Source organism: Macaca nemestrina, chromosome 2, assembly GCF_043159975.1.
Source record: "Macaca nemestrina isolate mMacNem1 chromosome 2, mMacNem.hap1, whole genome shotgun sequence".
NCBI classification, from domain to species: Eukaryota; Metazoa; Chordata; class Mammalia; order Primates; family Cercopithecidae; genus Macaca; species Macaca nemestrina.
In genome coordinates, this window is record NC_092126.1 from 60,946,240 (window position 1) to 60,962,808 (window position 16,569).

The 16,569-nt window shown below is 34.2% G+C and overlaps 1 protein-coding gene across 1 annotated transcript in view; it reads left to right on the top strand.

Moving 5' to 3' along the window:
- The window catches only part of LOC105488555 (arginine and serine rich coiled-coil 1), a 417,805-nt gene that overhangs the window by 79,568 nt on the left and 321,668 nt on the right, over positions 1-16,569 (top strand). The window contains exon 5 of the mRNA XM_071091156.1: positions 739-912. Within this exon, the coding sequence (XP_070947257.1) occupies positions 739-912 (174 nt within the window). The remainder of the gene's footprint in view (positions 1-738; positions 913-16,569) is intronic.

A 16,569-nucleotide genomic window follows, 5' to 3' on the forward strand; every position in this document is an offset into this window, starting at 1 on the left:
GAAGTGGATCATCATAAAGGTTGTCTTCCTCATCTTCATGTTGAATAGGCTCAGGAGGAAGAGGCAGAGGAAGGGTTTGCCTTGCTGTCTCAGTGGTGGCAGAGATGGAAGAAAATCCACCTGTAATTGGATCCATGAAGTTGAAACCCATGTTGTTCAAGGGTCAACCTGGGTTGTTTTTAAAAATTATCTGTAGGATTGTCAGTCTGGTAGTTTTTTTGTTTTTGTTTTTGTTTTTGTTTTAAATCAATGCTGTAACCAGAACCTGAAATAATTACCTCTTAGTATTGTACCATAATGCATTTAATACAAAGAATAGCTGGATTGGAGTGGATCAATATTTATATTGGAACAATGAGAAATAAGACATAAACTTGAATAGATACGGAAGCAAAGATTATAGAGAAAAGGAAAGCCCTATCCTTGTAGATTAAATTAGATACATTATTTGAGGAGATGTGAATAATTAAGACTAGATTTGAACCTTTAAGGCAAACACTTTTTAACTGCATCATTATTTACTATAAAGTTAGCATATATATTTCCCGCATATTATTTCAAGTGAGAGCATTTACTCATAAAGAATCATATTCAGGTGCTTGCTTCACATGGTTATTTAATTCTGAGTCCACAACTAAAACTAAGTAGTTTTTTTTTTTCAGATAATTTAAAAGAGTATTTACTTTTCATAATACAAATTATACAGTAAGTTTATTTAACAAAATCTGCTTACCATAGGTCCAGGTCAAGACCTCGTCTCCGTTCTCATAGTCGTAGCAGTGAAAGGTCCAGTCACAGAAGAACACGTAGTCGGTCTCGGGATAGAGAACGACGTAAAGGCAGAGATAAAGAGAAAAGAGAAAAGGAGAAGGACAAAGGGAAGGACAAGGAATTACATAACATCAAACGTGGGTAAGTTGAAGGAAATCTTATCTGGTAAGGACTTGGTGATTCCATGGTGATGTTCAAACTACATTTTTGTTCTCTGAGGTTTTTCTTGTGACTCAGTTGCTATAAGAGTAGAAGAAAATGGAACAAAAAGAGAGAATACAGTAGAGAAAGAAGAAAGGATAAATCAAAATAGTTATCTCAGATTCTTACTGTGGTACATTTTCATTTCTATTTTTATTTAATATAACAGTATTGGAATCGATATAAACAGCAATATCAAAGTTTAGTATGTTAGTAGAGGAAAATTTGCCTAATTCTGTAGGAAAGTTTCATATTCTGTTTCCTTTGTTCTGAGTATGAACTTAAAATTTGAAGACTACTTAGTGATTAAAAATGTTTATTTCCTTATTGTAAAGCTGTTAGACGAAAAGTATAAAGTTGAAACAGAAGGAGGAGACCATGTGATTTACTATTGTTTAAGCCTTTTTGAAATATGGAATGGGAGCTTGAGCAATATTAGGGTGTATGTGTGTGTAAGGGTGAGTGTGTCTGCTTATATGGTCTGGATTTTGTTCGTTTTATTCAAAATTATAATTGAGGTCTTTTATTCTAAGAAGTAGAATCTAATGTTGGAATTTATCCTCTTTTGTCAGTCTTTCAATGTCTTGTGTGAATATATTTATTTTAACACTTCAATATAAATGTGTTTATCTTTAATGTATTAGTTTTCCATGTTTAAGAGTTTACTAGGATTGTAGTTATAGCATCCTGACGTCTTGATTCTATAAAGAATTATTAAGTTTATTAAAAGATAGGGAATTCCTTCCTCATTCCTTTCATTTTCACAGTTGTTTGTTTATTTTTTATTTCCAAATTTATAGTGATGTTATATAAATCTGCCTAGATTGTTGGCTTTTAAGTATTCTTTAAATGTTAAATTTGTGGTAGAGTTTGGAAGAGGATACCATTATTATTATGTGACTTTTGTTCGCCTGATCATCCCACAACCACTAATGTACAGTGATCAATTATGTTCCTGTAAAATTCTGAGTTCTGTCCTCTTGTAGTTTTAAGGATTGTGAAATGTTACAGGAGAGGAGTTAGAAGTTAGATACCTGTCTGTAAGGGTGGGGAGGCTGAGCTAGCCAGCACTGGTAAAATGGAATAAAGGCAGAAAGTGTTTGGGGGAAATCTCTTGGTAATGGGAGAAAGTCAATAGGATGATAAATTTGAAGGGAGGATTTACATACAGTAGGGTTCTGAGTCTGGAAAATATGCTTGATGAATACAACTTGTCAATCAAGAAACTGCCTTGCTTCTGATTCCTTTTAAAATTTTTTCTTCTTTTGGTTTTGTTTTTAAAAATTACATGGCTATGGAAGAAAACTATGATTTTTACTGGTCATTAAATTTTTACCTTCCACCTCACCAAATTTTACTTTTTTAGAATAATACTTGTGTAGTTGCATAACATTTATATTATGTAAAATATTACATGGGGGATTTTAAAGGTAAGAAATATGAGAAAGTGAATAAAACAGGAAGGTTAGATTGTGTTAAAAAAGGTTCTCATATGGTAACATTAATCTTGAATATCTAAGGCAACTTTACAGGTTAGACTCATCTCTCACTCATAGTTGATTGTGTTCAAGTGGACCAATTCCTGGATGGCAAGTTTACAAGATGATAGTGTTGTATTTGCTGTTATTTCTTAACATTAATCTCAACAAAGGCAATGAACAAAGTCAAAATAAGAGGTGCAAAATAAAAGGGCACCAGGGACTGATGCCAAAAAACTGTGGCTAGTCTGCATTATGGTTTTAGTGGGCCATAGTAGAGGGTAGTGTTGTGTTAGGGTGCCCTTCCCCCTGCTTAGTGCTGAGGTGTGCACAGATTCTTATATTTCCTAACGCTGATTTTTAAGCCATTCTGGACTTAGGATCTTTTGTATCACTCAGAGCACCTAATGTACATGTTAATTTTTATCAAATATTTAATATTTAAATATTGATTATCAAATATGCACATTCATTCATCTGTTTACTTGTTCAGTCAACAATATTTAAATGCCTTCTACTTGTCAGGTACTGTGTTAGGTAATAAGGATATAAATGTTAGTGCCGGTACTGCTTGGAGCTTTCACACAGGAGGGAATATAAACATGTGTAGAAGGGAAGATATGCAAATGATTATAGTAAAGTCAGATGAATTTTTCCAGTAGGAAAAGTAAAAAGTAAAACTGTACCAGTTAAGATGCTTTGGCTATAACAAAACCTAACTAACAGTAGCTTAAATTAAACCAAGGGTCAGCAAACTTTTGTAAAGGGCTAGATTAGGGATGTCCAATCTTTTGGCTTCCCTGGGCCACATTGGAAGAAGAAGAATTGTTTTGGGCCACATATGAAATACTCTAATGATAGCTGATGAGCAAATAAATAAATAAATAATAAAATAAAATCACAAAAATCTCATAATGTTTTAAGAAAGTTTATGAATTTGTGTTGGGCAACATTCAAAGCTGTCCTGGGCTGCATGTGGCCCACGGGCTGCAAGTTGGACAAGCTTGGGCTAGATAGTAAATAATTTAGGCTTTCTGGATCATTTGGTCTCTGTTGCAACTACTGAACTTTACAACTATAGGTAATAGTAAGCTAACAGGCAGACTGTATTTCAGTAAAACTGTTTATAAAAATGGGTATCTGGCTGGATTTGGCTCAAGAGTTGTCATTTGTCATTTCTGGCTTAAACTACGAGTACACTTACAGCTAATAACGAGCAGTTTAGAGATAAGCAGTCTGAGGCTGTTTTTATACTTCTCACAGGTCAGTCTAAGCATCTTGGCTTTCATTTTCAGTCTTGACACCTTCTGGTTGAGAGAGATTTCCCTCCATAAACTTCAAGCTGGTTGATCTTAACTAGTCCCTGTGTCAAGGAAAGGTTCTCAGATGAAGTGATGTTTACATTTTGAAGGAAGAGAGGGGGAGGAATGATCATGCAAAATGAACTTCAAATAGAAAGGTGTGGAGGCATCAAGGTATGTGTGGTACAATTTGAGGGACTGAAGTCTAGTGGGGCTTAATTTAGAGTAGAAGATAAATAATGATGACAGATGATTATGAGAGGGCTTTGAGTATGCAGTTAATTCTAGAGGCAGTGGGATGCCAATGTAGAGTTTCAAGTAGAGAAATAATGTGATTGGGTCTACATGGGGTATGAACAAAATGCTTTACTCACAATGGATGTAAAAAGATAAGCATCGACTGGGCGTGGTGGCTCACGCCTGTAATCTCAGCACTTTGGGAGGCCAAGGCGGGTGGATCACCTGAGATCAGGAGTTTGAGACCAGCCCGACCAACATGATGAAACCCCGTCTCTACTAAAAATACAAAAATTAGCTGGGCGTAGTGGTGCGTGCCTGTAATCCCAGCTACTTGGGCGGCTGAGGCAAGAGAATCACTTGAACCTAGGAGGCGGAGGTTGCAGTGAGCCAAGATCACGCCATTGCACTCCAGCCTGGGTAACAAAGTGAGACTCCGTTTAAAAAAAAAAAGATAAGCATCTAACATTTTAAAGGTATTTTTTCAGTATCAGAAATTTTGCTAAGCCTTTGACATATATTATCTCATTTAATAACCTGATAAATAGGTGCTTTTATGATCCTATTAATATAGATGAAGAGATGAAGGTGCTTAGGCTTATGGTCGTGAGCTAATAAATGGCAGAGTTAGGCTTCTAATTCAAATGGACTGACTGTCACCTGCCTCTTAACGACACACTATCCTCATTTCTTTAGTAATCCATAATTATTAATGATGAACAAGAGAGTTTGAGATCAAGTGATATACTGTTGTTTAAATATTCCTAGAAAACAGTGAGAGAGAACTGAAAGAATTTTCTGTACCATATTTTTCCCTGATCAGCCCAGAAATCTCATTAGTAAAAGATTGATCCCTTCTTTTCTCCCTCTCTCTTCGTTTCTTAGTTTCCCACCTCAGCATTTCATCTATTTAGAATTATATTTAATTATCTTCACAGACAATTCCTGGGCCTTAATTAAGTTTATTTTAGTGATGGTTTCATTAGCTATCTTTTTTCCAAGTGGCTTTAAAAAATTTGTGGAGAGAGGAAAAAGGATTTACTAACATTTAAATTAGGACTTATGTATTAATTCATTGTGATTGTGCAGTGCATGACAAGTGTTTTAGCTTGTGCTAAGTAACCTAAGTGCTTTTTCACATGAGAAAATAACCTATGTGCAAAATTAATAGTATTTAGATAGATGGATAGATAGACAGACAGACAGATAGGACACAAAGTATACATTTATAAAGCACAAAGCAAGAACAGTAAGTAAAATAATGGTAAAACAAGGTAAAGGGTGTTTATAAATTGGGAAAAACAAAACAGGAAAGAAAGGAATGCTCAAGCAGGAATTAATGAGCTTGATAATGAGGGAGAGTTTATTTATACTTTTGAGAAAAAAATGCAAAATCAGATAATTCTGAAAAAACTTTTTTAAATAACAGCTAATTATAGTTCTGGAAATTCCTAGAACATTAAAATCGTAGAATTTGTCTTATAATGTCATAAATTGGCCCATTCATTTTATTTATCTACTGATTTAGGAAGACCCAATATAAACTGGAAAGGTCTCAGTAGTTTATAGGGACTAAAAGATGCCTTTCCTTATAACACTGTGTGAATGATTATTATAAGAAAGACACCGAGTCCTGTCTGAAATTTTATCAAGAATGTTTAATGACTTTTAATGTTTTATATTTATAAAATTTAGTTTCTAAGAATATTTTCTCTTTTAAACACTGATACAGATTTTTCTTGTTTTTCATTTTCCCCCTAGATTTAAAAAATAAATATTTATCTTATCCTTAGAAAATTTTATTTTTTAAAAGTGAGAGCAGTTTATTAAGAAAATAAAGGAATAAAGAATGGCTACTCTGTAGGCAGAGCAGCTGTATTTCTTTTCTTTTAATTTGTAATTTTTTTTTTTTTTTTTTTTAGAGACACGGTCTCTGTTGTTCAGGCTGGAGTGCAGGGATGTGATCATAGCTCACTCCAACCTTGATCTCCTTGATCTCCTGGGCTCCAGTGATCCTCCCACCTCAGCCTCTTAAGTAGCTGGTACTGCAAGTGTTCGCCACCAAGCATGGCTAAATTTTTATTCCTTATTTTTTGTTGAGATAGAGTCTCACTATGTTGACCAAGCTGGCCTCAAACTCTGGATCTCAAGCAATCCTCTGGCTTTGACCTTCCAAAGGATTATAGGAGTGAGCCACAGTGCCAGGCCCTAGATCATTACAGTTTTTATAAGGGATAATGTCTTTACATTATGAGAACAGATTTTTCTTAATAGCAGAGTTGTTAAGTTGAAATTGGATACAACATTATTTTGTTAAACTGTTATTGAGAGTCAACAATCAGAACTATGAAACTTGTCATGGCATCTCATAATTGCAATTGATTTGATGATGGTGAATGTTATACATCCTATCTAAGTCTTCTGTGGATTAACATATTATTGGACCTTCTTTACCTACATCTTGATCCAAACTACCTAACATGTAGTTGACTGCTATAAAACATTTTTAAAATGATGTCTTTGAAAAGTTAGTTGTGAACAAATATGTAAGTGCCAGTGATGTTCTACTATTCATTCTTTTTTTTTTTTTTTTTTTTTTTTTTTGAGATGGAGTCTCACTCTGTCGCCCCAGCTGGAGTGCAGTGACGCTCCAGCTCACTGCAAGCTCCGCCTCCCGGGTTCACGCCATTCTCCTGCCTCAGCCTCCTGAGTAGCTGGGACTACAGGTGCCCGCCACCATGCCCGGCTAATTTTTTGTATTTTTAGTGGAGACAGGGTTTCACCGTGTTAGCCAGGATGGTCTCTATCTCTTGACCTCGTGATCCACCCGCCTCGGCCTCCCAAAGTGCTGGGATTACAGGTGTGAGCCATTGTGCCCGGCCTTTACTATTCATTCTTAAATCACAGTGCCATCCTTAAAAGGGGAATTTGGATGAGATTGATTTAAATCACCAGCTAGGAAAATTTGGTTTAAGGCAGTTGTTGCCTACTGCTGTGGTTTGAATGTGTCTCCCAAAGTTTGTGTGTTAGAAACTTGATCCAAAATGCAGCAGTGTTGGGAGGTGGGACCTTTATGGGAGGTGGGTCTTCCTTCATGAATGGATTCATGCAGTTATCAAGGGAGTGGGTACGCTATCATGGGAGTAGGTTTCTTATAAAAAGACTGGCTTCCGCCTCCTACATGCTCTTTGCCTTTCTTCTTTGGGATGATGCAGCAGGAAGTTTATCATCAGATGCTGGCCCCTCAGTCTTGGACTTCCCAGCATCCAGAACTGTGAGGCAATAAATTTTCATTCATTATAAACTAATGACCCAGACCATTGCGTTCTGTTATAGCAGCACAGAATGGTCCAAGACACCTACTAAAATGCTTTCTTCTTAATTTGAATAACTTTAGAATTCGTTAGGAACCTAATTTTGTATTTCTAAGTGGGCCTTTCTTTATGACCTGCTACGATGAAAAGTTTTCCCCTTTATTATTTCCTCATTGCATTTTCAGTAGATGGATGCTGTTCTCAGAAATGTACCTATCAAGACTTTTGGGATCTTTTACTGAAATACTTGTATTTATACATTTTCCATTTTTCTTTGTATAATTTTCAGAAGCTTTATACTTTTTGAGAGAGGTAAGAATTTGCCTCTGGATATATAATTTATTTTTCTATAAAATGGGGATGGTAGTACTTAAAAAGCTGTAAGTATTATAAGCAGTGTGAATAAGAAAACTAGTACCATATAGAAATCATACTTTATAAATATATATTAGTTATGGCTTTAACCTTGGCAAAATTCCAGTGTCTTCAGTTTTAGAGTCATGTAATAAATTCCAGTCGATAAGGGGTTTTGTTTTTTATTCCCTCTACCTAGTGATTGTTAGATGTTGGAAGTGATTTGGGAAAGCTGGACTCTGAGTTTTGACAGCAGTTACTTACTTATAGAGCCTGTCATATTTTTCCTAACCTCTTATTTCTTTATACAGCAGGAAGTAATTTATGCTAATTTACTCCATTTGCATATAGGTTATAGAGTTCTGTGGTGCAGAGCATGCTTAGAACTCCTTTTAAGTGTCTGTTTGGATCAAAGCAGGGCTGTGTGATAGCTGTTGTCTGACACCAAGCTGTGTGGTGTTGTTTTCATTAAACATTTATCACACTTCCAAAGTGACAGCAGGCAACTTTGTGCCAGGATAACATGTTTTCATGCAAAATTTATTGAAAAAGACGAAGACTTTGTAAAGAGATCTTGTTGCCTTTCACCAGTGGCGAAGGGTAAATGTTAGGTTCGAAAGCAGTATATCGAAAGTACACCTTTAACACATGTCATTATAGCATGCAAAAAAAAAAAAAAAAAAGCTTCATACTGTCAATTTTGTTAAGCAGGTAAACAAATACATCTTTATACACACGTGTGCACTGAATTTGTTTTCTTTTTAAATTAAAGTTTCTACAGTTTCCTCATAAATCAAATGAATATCATACCATAGTGGCCCATTGTGTTCTTGGCCATTTTATATTACAGTGAAATTTACCACCCAATTTCTATTCTGTGGGTTTGAGTATTTGGTTATTAGTTCTGATTTAACCAAAATAATCTAATTTTTAAGAAAAGATTAGGTCAAGATAGGGAACATAATATAACAAAAAAAATATTCAGCAAAAGCAGGAGACAAGGATTTCCTCAGTTCTGCAAGGTCACCACCTTTCTTTTATATATATTATATCAATACATTTAAATTATCACACAGTGTGCCCAATGGGATTTGACTTGAATTATGCCTGATAACGTTTTAAATGGCATGAATTGTAGATTCATTCTTTCTTTTGGTGATTGCTTGACGGTGAAAGCTTTGGAATGAGAGAAGGTACTTTCAATTTCCTTTTTCATTCCACAGGAGGCTGAGGAATTAGGGATATGTGAAGAAGGACTTTTAGTAAGTTTCATTACATGGTTTTTAAAAAATTTGGTGGACACTTTGCAAAAGGTATTACAAAAATTATGTTAGCATTAACATTCAGGAATAAAAGGGAAAAAGTACTGAATTGTAGTGTAATGGAGGAGCCTTGTCTTTGGACCCATATGGACTGCACAGAAACCTTCAAATCCTGACTCATTATGCTTTGGAGCTATTGAAGGATGATTGTTTTTAAAACGGCAAAACCGTGCCTCATACAGAAATACATTGCCAAAGATATTACTTACCTAATTAATGAGAGAATAAGTAAGATGTTACAAGTAGCTCAAAGGATCAGTAGTAGACACAAATGTAGGCTACCAAAAATCTAGCCATGAATAACGTAATAGATTCAAAAGTAGCTTCTTCCACATAGGGGAAGGAAATCAATTACACCTCCACTGGACAAAATTTATTTGCATATTTATAGAAAAGAATTATTTGCATTGCTATCAATTATCTATAATCTATGGAGTCTAAAAATATCTCAGATAAGGAAAGGTGCCCTAGACAATATAACCAGTAGTCTTTTTTGATCATCTCAAGTCATTTACAATTTCTTCTTGAGAAGGCAAGTAACTTTTTTGAACTTTATTCTTCCATAAGATGGAGATAATGGTAATTGAGAAGCTGTTAACTATTAGAAGCAGTGTCAGAAGACTAGTACTATGTAGTAGCAGCTCAATAAAGGTTCATCATTTTATTTTTTTATTGATAAAACAGTTTTAACTGTTGGTTTTGTGATCACCAGTTTCTCAACTATCATTCTTTTTTCTCACTTTTGTGTCTTTATAAAGGTTGTTCCTTCAGTCTGAAATACTTTCTTCTCTACTTTTCCTGCCAGTTACTATTCATCTTTTTGGGTTCATTTTAAATTTCGTTTATTTGGTAAAGTATTCCTCACCCCTCAAGAGTGTGCTGAGTACCTTTGCAGTTAACTCCCATTGTATTTATACCTAATTTGAATAGAATTTTGTAATGTTATGATTACAGATTACCTTGTCTGTCTTAGTTAACATTGTATTTACTTGGATTATAGTAAGTACTCAAATATTTGTAGAATGAATAATAAATGTTTATTTTGAAGCTGGATTTAGGTAATTAAATCCAGCTTAGAAGCATTTAAAAGTGATAACATTGCGTTTTTTGGTATCAGAAAAATAAGCAACTTTTTTGTACTACCCCATTTCTGGTTCAAGTGTGCATGTGCATTCGCATACATACACTACTTCCATCCACGTCTCCAGACTGCATTAAAAAAAAAATCCTATGTAACTTTCACTTTTTTCTGTATTTTAAATGTTATCAATCATGCTACAATTAGTATCATTTAGCATCAGTTGTTTAAAAAATTGAATGTCACTGCTAGGATTCATATTTTAAATAACAGTTAAAATTCCAGTCCTGATTGATCATTCTTCATGCCTAGTCTAATTTATTTCAGGATCTTAATTGATATCACCTATTCTCTTGATTTTATATATGGTTATAGGGCAAACTACCAGACTTAAACATACTATTTCATAGAGATCTTTAACTGAAGGCCTTAGTGTTTGCCTTTAGTAATGTTATGTATGACTTTGTAAGCTAGAGAGTCTGCACTATTGTTAGAGGAATGTAAAGGTAATAAACTTGGAGTGCCAGTCAAGTCTTTTCTTCCTAAGTAAACAAGCAGGTCCCCTAAATGCTAAGCCGTTGCTTATAATCACTCATTACAATTCTAATTTATATCTCATTGTAAAGTATCTTGAGTGTCCCTGATATGAATGATGCTAAACCAAATAGAAGCAATCTGCTGTGTATTTTTTTTAAATTCAAGCTTATTCTGTTCTCACAGGCTTTCTCTCCTGTCTAGTGATCATTGGAGTGGCATCTCCAAAATGGAACAGATTGGAATAAACCATAATGCTTGATTGACATGTTAGATAAATCTTGGTCAGCACAAGTATAGAATCAGAAATTTATCCTCCTTTGATTAAATGACAAAGATTGAAAAACCAGATATCTCTGTGTTGATTTATTTTTATATCCTAATGTGATATTACAGGACAGTTTTAAAGTGCCTGGTTTAAATATTCTTAATATCCTAGTTAATAAAATGAGTATAGCCAGATGATAGGAATAACATATGTCTCTTTGGATAGATGTAGTTACGGGGTATACTTTTCTACTAAAGCAGAGTAAATTGTAATACATTCCATTTGTGTAAATGCTGTTAACATATCTTAGATTTCAAGGCAATGAAAGTATATAATAAAAGAAAATCTCCAAATGGTATCATTGGGGTTAATGCTTTCATTTAGTGATAAAGATATGATCTTTGGGTTCCAAGATTGCATATAACTACAGGAAGATAGGGATAGATCTCAGAGAATGAACCTTGTGAGTATAAACACAAAGCACTTTTTAATGCTATTACATATGTGATGATCACTAACATAGCAAGTGCAGTTAGGGAAATACAACAGTGAGTACTGCTGTTTTAATTCTCTCTGAACTCCTGCAGGAGGTTTTGAAATTGCAGTCTTTGACCCCTGTGGATATGCCAGCCTGTGACAGGCCACCTGGAAGTAGATCATGAAAATCAATTTGGTTGTCATATTGCAGCCTTAGCTTCTTTTTCTTGAGAAAGATAAAGGAGGGCATTCTACATTAGAAAAAGAAATGGGTAGATATTAGATTTTGAAAAGTAATTTGTATTTGGAATAAGCCAGATGTGAAATTCATAACTACTTAGAAATTAAGTACACTTAAAAATTGTAAAAGACAGGAGTAGAAGAAAAATGTTTTCATTATTCGAAGCTGTCTAGGCAAAGACAGCTTTAGTGTAGTCAGCCTTCCATATCCACAGGTTCCACATCCGTGGATTCAACCAACCACAGATCAGAAATGTTTGCAGGAAGAAACAATAAAAATAACAGTACAACAATAAAAAATTATACAAATAAAAAATACAGTATAACTATTTACATAGCATTTGCATTATATTCAGTATTATTAATCTAGAGATGATCTGAAGTATGCAGGAGGATGTGTTACTGTGCTATTTTGTGTAAGGGACTTGAGCATCCTTGGATTTTGGTATTCATATTGGGTGAGTTTTAGTAGTTTTTGGTTATCAAAGAATTGGTTTATTTCATCTTAGTTGTTGAATTTATATTCATAGAGTTGCTCATAGTATTCCCTTAGTATCTTTCTAATGTTTGTATGACCTGTAGTGATAACGTCTTTTCATATCCTGATATTTTGAATAAATATTGCTAGAGGTTTTTTTGGGGTTCATTGATATCTTTTGTCAGTTTTTTTCTTCGTTCAATTTTATTGATTTCTGCTCTTTATTATTATTTTTTTCTCCTTCTTTGAGTTTATTTGTACGTTTTTCTAGTTCCTTAAAGTGGGACCTTAGATTATTGATTTGTGATCTTTTTTCTTTTCTAATACAAGTGTTTAATGATATAAATGTCTTTCTAAGCACTGCTTTAGCTATATCCCACAAATTCTCATATGTTATGTTTTTATATCTTCTCAGTTCTCATTATTTTCTAATTTTCCCTGTGATTTCCTGTTTGATTCATGGATTATTTAGATATGAAAATATGATTTCAAGTGTTTGAAGATTTCCCTGTATCTTTCTTTTATTGATTCTAGCTTCATTTCATTATGAGCAAAAAACATACTTTATATGATTTTAGCTCTTATAAATTGGTTATTTTTATGAATTTGGATATGGTCTGTCTTGGTGAATGTTCCATGTGTATTGTGCTGTTGTTGGGTCATCTGTTGTGTAAATGGCAATTAAATCCAGTTGGTTAATGGGAATTTTCTATCTCTTGGCGTATTTCCATCTACTAGTTGTTGATTACTAAAGACAAGCGTTAAAGTCTTCAACTGTAATTCTGTATTTTGTTATGTTAGTTTTTGCTTTGTGTATTTTTTAGCGCTTTTGTTTGGTTTTATTTAGTGTATATACATTTAAAATTGTTGTCTTCTTGGTGAATTCGTTCTTTCATCTTTGTTCTTCATAATTTTATTGCTACAAAATACACATTGTATGATATTAATATAGCTACTCTTGATGTCTTTTGATTGGTGTTTGCTTGGTATATCTTTTTCCATCTTCCAACTTTTAATTTTAACACGTCTACATTATTATATTTGAGATGAGTTTTTTGCATATAGATGGATTTTTTGTTGTTGTTGTTGTTAATGTAGAGACAGGTTCTTGCTACGTTGCCCAGGCTGGTCTCAAAATCCTGGCCTCGAGAAATCTTCCTGCCTTGGCCTCCCAAAGCATCTGGCCTTGGATTCATTTTAAAAATCCATTCTGACAGTTAGTCTTTTAATTGGTGTGTTTACATGACTTACTTTAATATAATTATTGATATGTTTGGATTTAGGTCTTCCCTTCTGTCATTAATTTTCTGTTTATTTACTCTTTTTATTTCTGATTTCCCTTCCTTGTATTTTTATGGGTTGTTTGGACATTTTTTATTACTCCACTTTAATTCCTCTATTGTATTTTTTACTGTATTTCTGTATATAGATTTTTTTAGTGGTTGCCTTAGGAATTATAATACACTTACTTAATTCTTCACAGTCTACTTAGAATCTGTGTTTTATTGCTTCAGTTGGAATGTGGAAATGTTACCAGCCTTTAATCCTTTAATTCTGAAAACCTCATGAGGCAAAGTTTATAGTTTTTGCTTTAAACTGGCAAAGACATCGTAGGATGAGGAGATTATGTTTTACTTTTACTCAGATATTTTACCATTCTGTTGTGTTGTAGGGTTAATTTTAAGTTTTCTAAATACTTACCATTTTTGTTACTTTTAATTATTTTTCATCCTTTGACCTTCTGCTTGAGATAATTTTTCTTTATCCTGAAGAGCATCCATTATTTTTTTTGTGTAAATTCTCAGGTTTTAAAATTTTGTGTGAAAATGTCTGTATTTCTCCTTTATTCTTAGAAATTCAGTGAGCAATGAATTATAGACATATTTTATTAGGTTTTACCATCACTTTTAATAGTTCCGTAATTTAAGGGCATAAGTTTATTTTCCCCTTTCTTAATTTTTTTTTTTTAGAAGTTCTGGGTTTCTAGTTTTTACCAGTTTTACTATGATGTGGCAGTTTTTTTAAAAAATATATATATTAAGCTTAAGTTCACTTACTCTTTTTTTTTTTTAAATCTATTATGTCTAATTTGCTAAGTGTATCTTTTGAGTTCTTAATTTTCTGTAATATATTTTATATTTTCCTTATTATATTTTTGCAATTCTAGTATGTTTTTTGATTGTTTTTATGGTTTCCTCTTCACCAATTCTCAATTTTATGTTCATCTTTTTTCAGCTACTAAGTTTAGTTATTTTGTAGTCTGTGACTTTGATGTGTAGTTCCAATGGATTCATTTCTGTTGCCTCTGAGAGTAATCTGGAATAATATTAATCTAATTTCAGCAATTGATTTGTTACCTCTTATAGGCCATCAAAAACCAAAAAATTGTTTTAAAAAATTTCCAGCCATTGTAATAGTTCTTTAGAAAAACAGTTGATTCAAATTATCTAATCTACCATTACTAGAATGGGAATTTCCATCCTATTTTATTATCTCCCATATACCTCAGCATCCAGAGGTGAATTTGTTATCCTTCTTACTTTCCATTCTTCCTTCCAAACAATTGTTCGTCTGCTCTTCATTTTGAATAAAGTAAATTAAAACGTGTTCCTCTGATGCTGATGCTATTCACCATGAAACTTTCTTTCCCTTCATTTTGCTGTCGTAATATGTGTTAGGCAGTGCTCCTTTTTCACGGAAGACTAGCATCTGTCTCACAGTCTTCCTGTTCTTGAATGCATTTTCCAAGTCTTAAGTAGGCCAGAACTGTTCTTGGAACTTCAGATTCATCTATACAATGGCCTGTTGGACATGTCTAGAATCTCAAGTTCAACAGATTCAAAACTAATCTCATGAGTGCTCCCCACCAAGAGGAGAATTAGAAGATGTGATCAAAGTTGTATGTACCTTCAGAGTTGCTAGAATATAAATTAGTAGTGAGTACTGCTCTTCTTCAAAGAGTCCATAATATGACTCTTTGAGAATATGAGAATCCTGTTCTCCAGAGAGTCCATGATATGTTACTGTAGTAGATATAGTAGAAGCAACATTAGACTGGTATGTGTGGGTCCTAGCACTGGCTCTTCTGCTCGCTTGCGTGTGACTTTGGGCTGCTTACTTAACGTCTCTGAGTTTTATATTCTTTATAAAATGTGAGGCATGGAGTAAACGGTCTCTGAAGTCCTTTTTTGTGGTAGAAAATTTGCTCACCAGTCTTCAGTGAAGAGAGTATAATATTCTGGGATTGAAGAGGAAAGCATTTTAGTATAATTCTAAATTATGATGTTAGGTTCCTCACATTAATTATCCTGAGGATTCTGTACCTTTCCCACATGTAGGGACATTGATAACTGATGATAGCCTAGGTATTACCACCTAGCTGATGCCCTCCCTCCATTATTCATCAAATGCCAGGCACCGGGTTGGGTCTTGCAGATTTATTCCATGGTGATGGATAACAGTTATGGTGCCTGACATGGAAATTATGGTCCAGTGTGTGTGTCAGGGGGAAATTGCAAATATGAAATCACATAAATATAGGTTTTTAATAGTGATAAAAATCCAACCATAAGACATGTGTAGTGCTTTGAGCAGAATATAATGGTGGAGAGGGAGATGTATTTGACCTAGAATAGTCGGGGCAAACTTTCCTGAAGAAATAGGATGAGTAGGAGTTGGTGAAGGAAGGAGCAGGGAGAAGAAGATTACAGAGAGAGGAAACATCATCAACAAAAGCCTCTAGAATGGAGGGACACTGATATGAACAGGGACTGAAAGATGATCACAGAAGCTAGAATGGAGAGGAGGGGGAGCACAGTCTGAGATGGGGCCGGAGAAACAGATAGGGGCTAGGCTTTGCAGGGTCTTGTAAACCTGGTTAAGGATTTTGGTCTCTATCTTAAGGGTAGCAGGATGCCTTTGAAGTGGTTTAATCTGATGGGTGACATGATCAGATTAGTGTTTTGAAAAGATCACTCCAGCTGCAGTGTGGAAAACAGATTGCAGAGGGATAAGTAAGAGTGGATGCAGAGAAACCAGATAAGTAGCACAGTAATCTAGGAGAGATGTAATAGTAGCTTGGGCCAGGGATTTGGCATTGGAAATGGAGAGAAGTTGATGAATTTGAGACATATTTATGTATTTAATGATAGATCTGATTTGGTAAATGAGCTGCAGATGTTAAGGATAACCATTAGTTTTCTGATTTATATCATTGGAACAATGGAGAGACTTTTTACTGAGCAAGGATTACATTGGAAGATGGCATGGCGTCATACATTTGCTTTGGACATACTGAGTTTAAGAATCTTTTGGTACATTCAAGAGGAGAATGAAAGTAGTCAGGAGGATATATTGTAGGTGCAGAAATCAGGAGAGTTTTAACCCGGTCTCAGGTTTTCAATTCCATTTTATTCTTAACTCTTTAGGTATTTTACTTGGACCTTGATGACTACAGAAACCTATAAAGGGGAGGCTGCAGTAACCCAAGCAGTATCTTCCATATGGCAAGATTAAA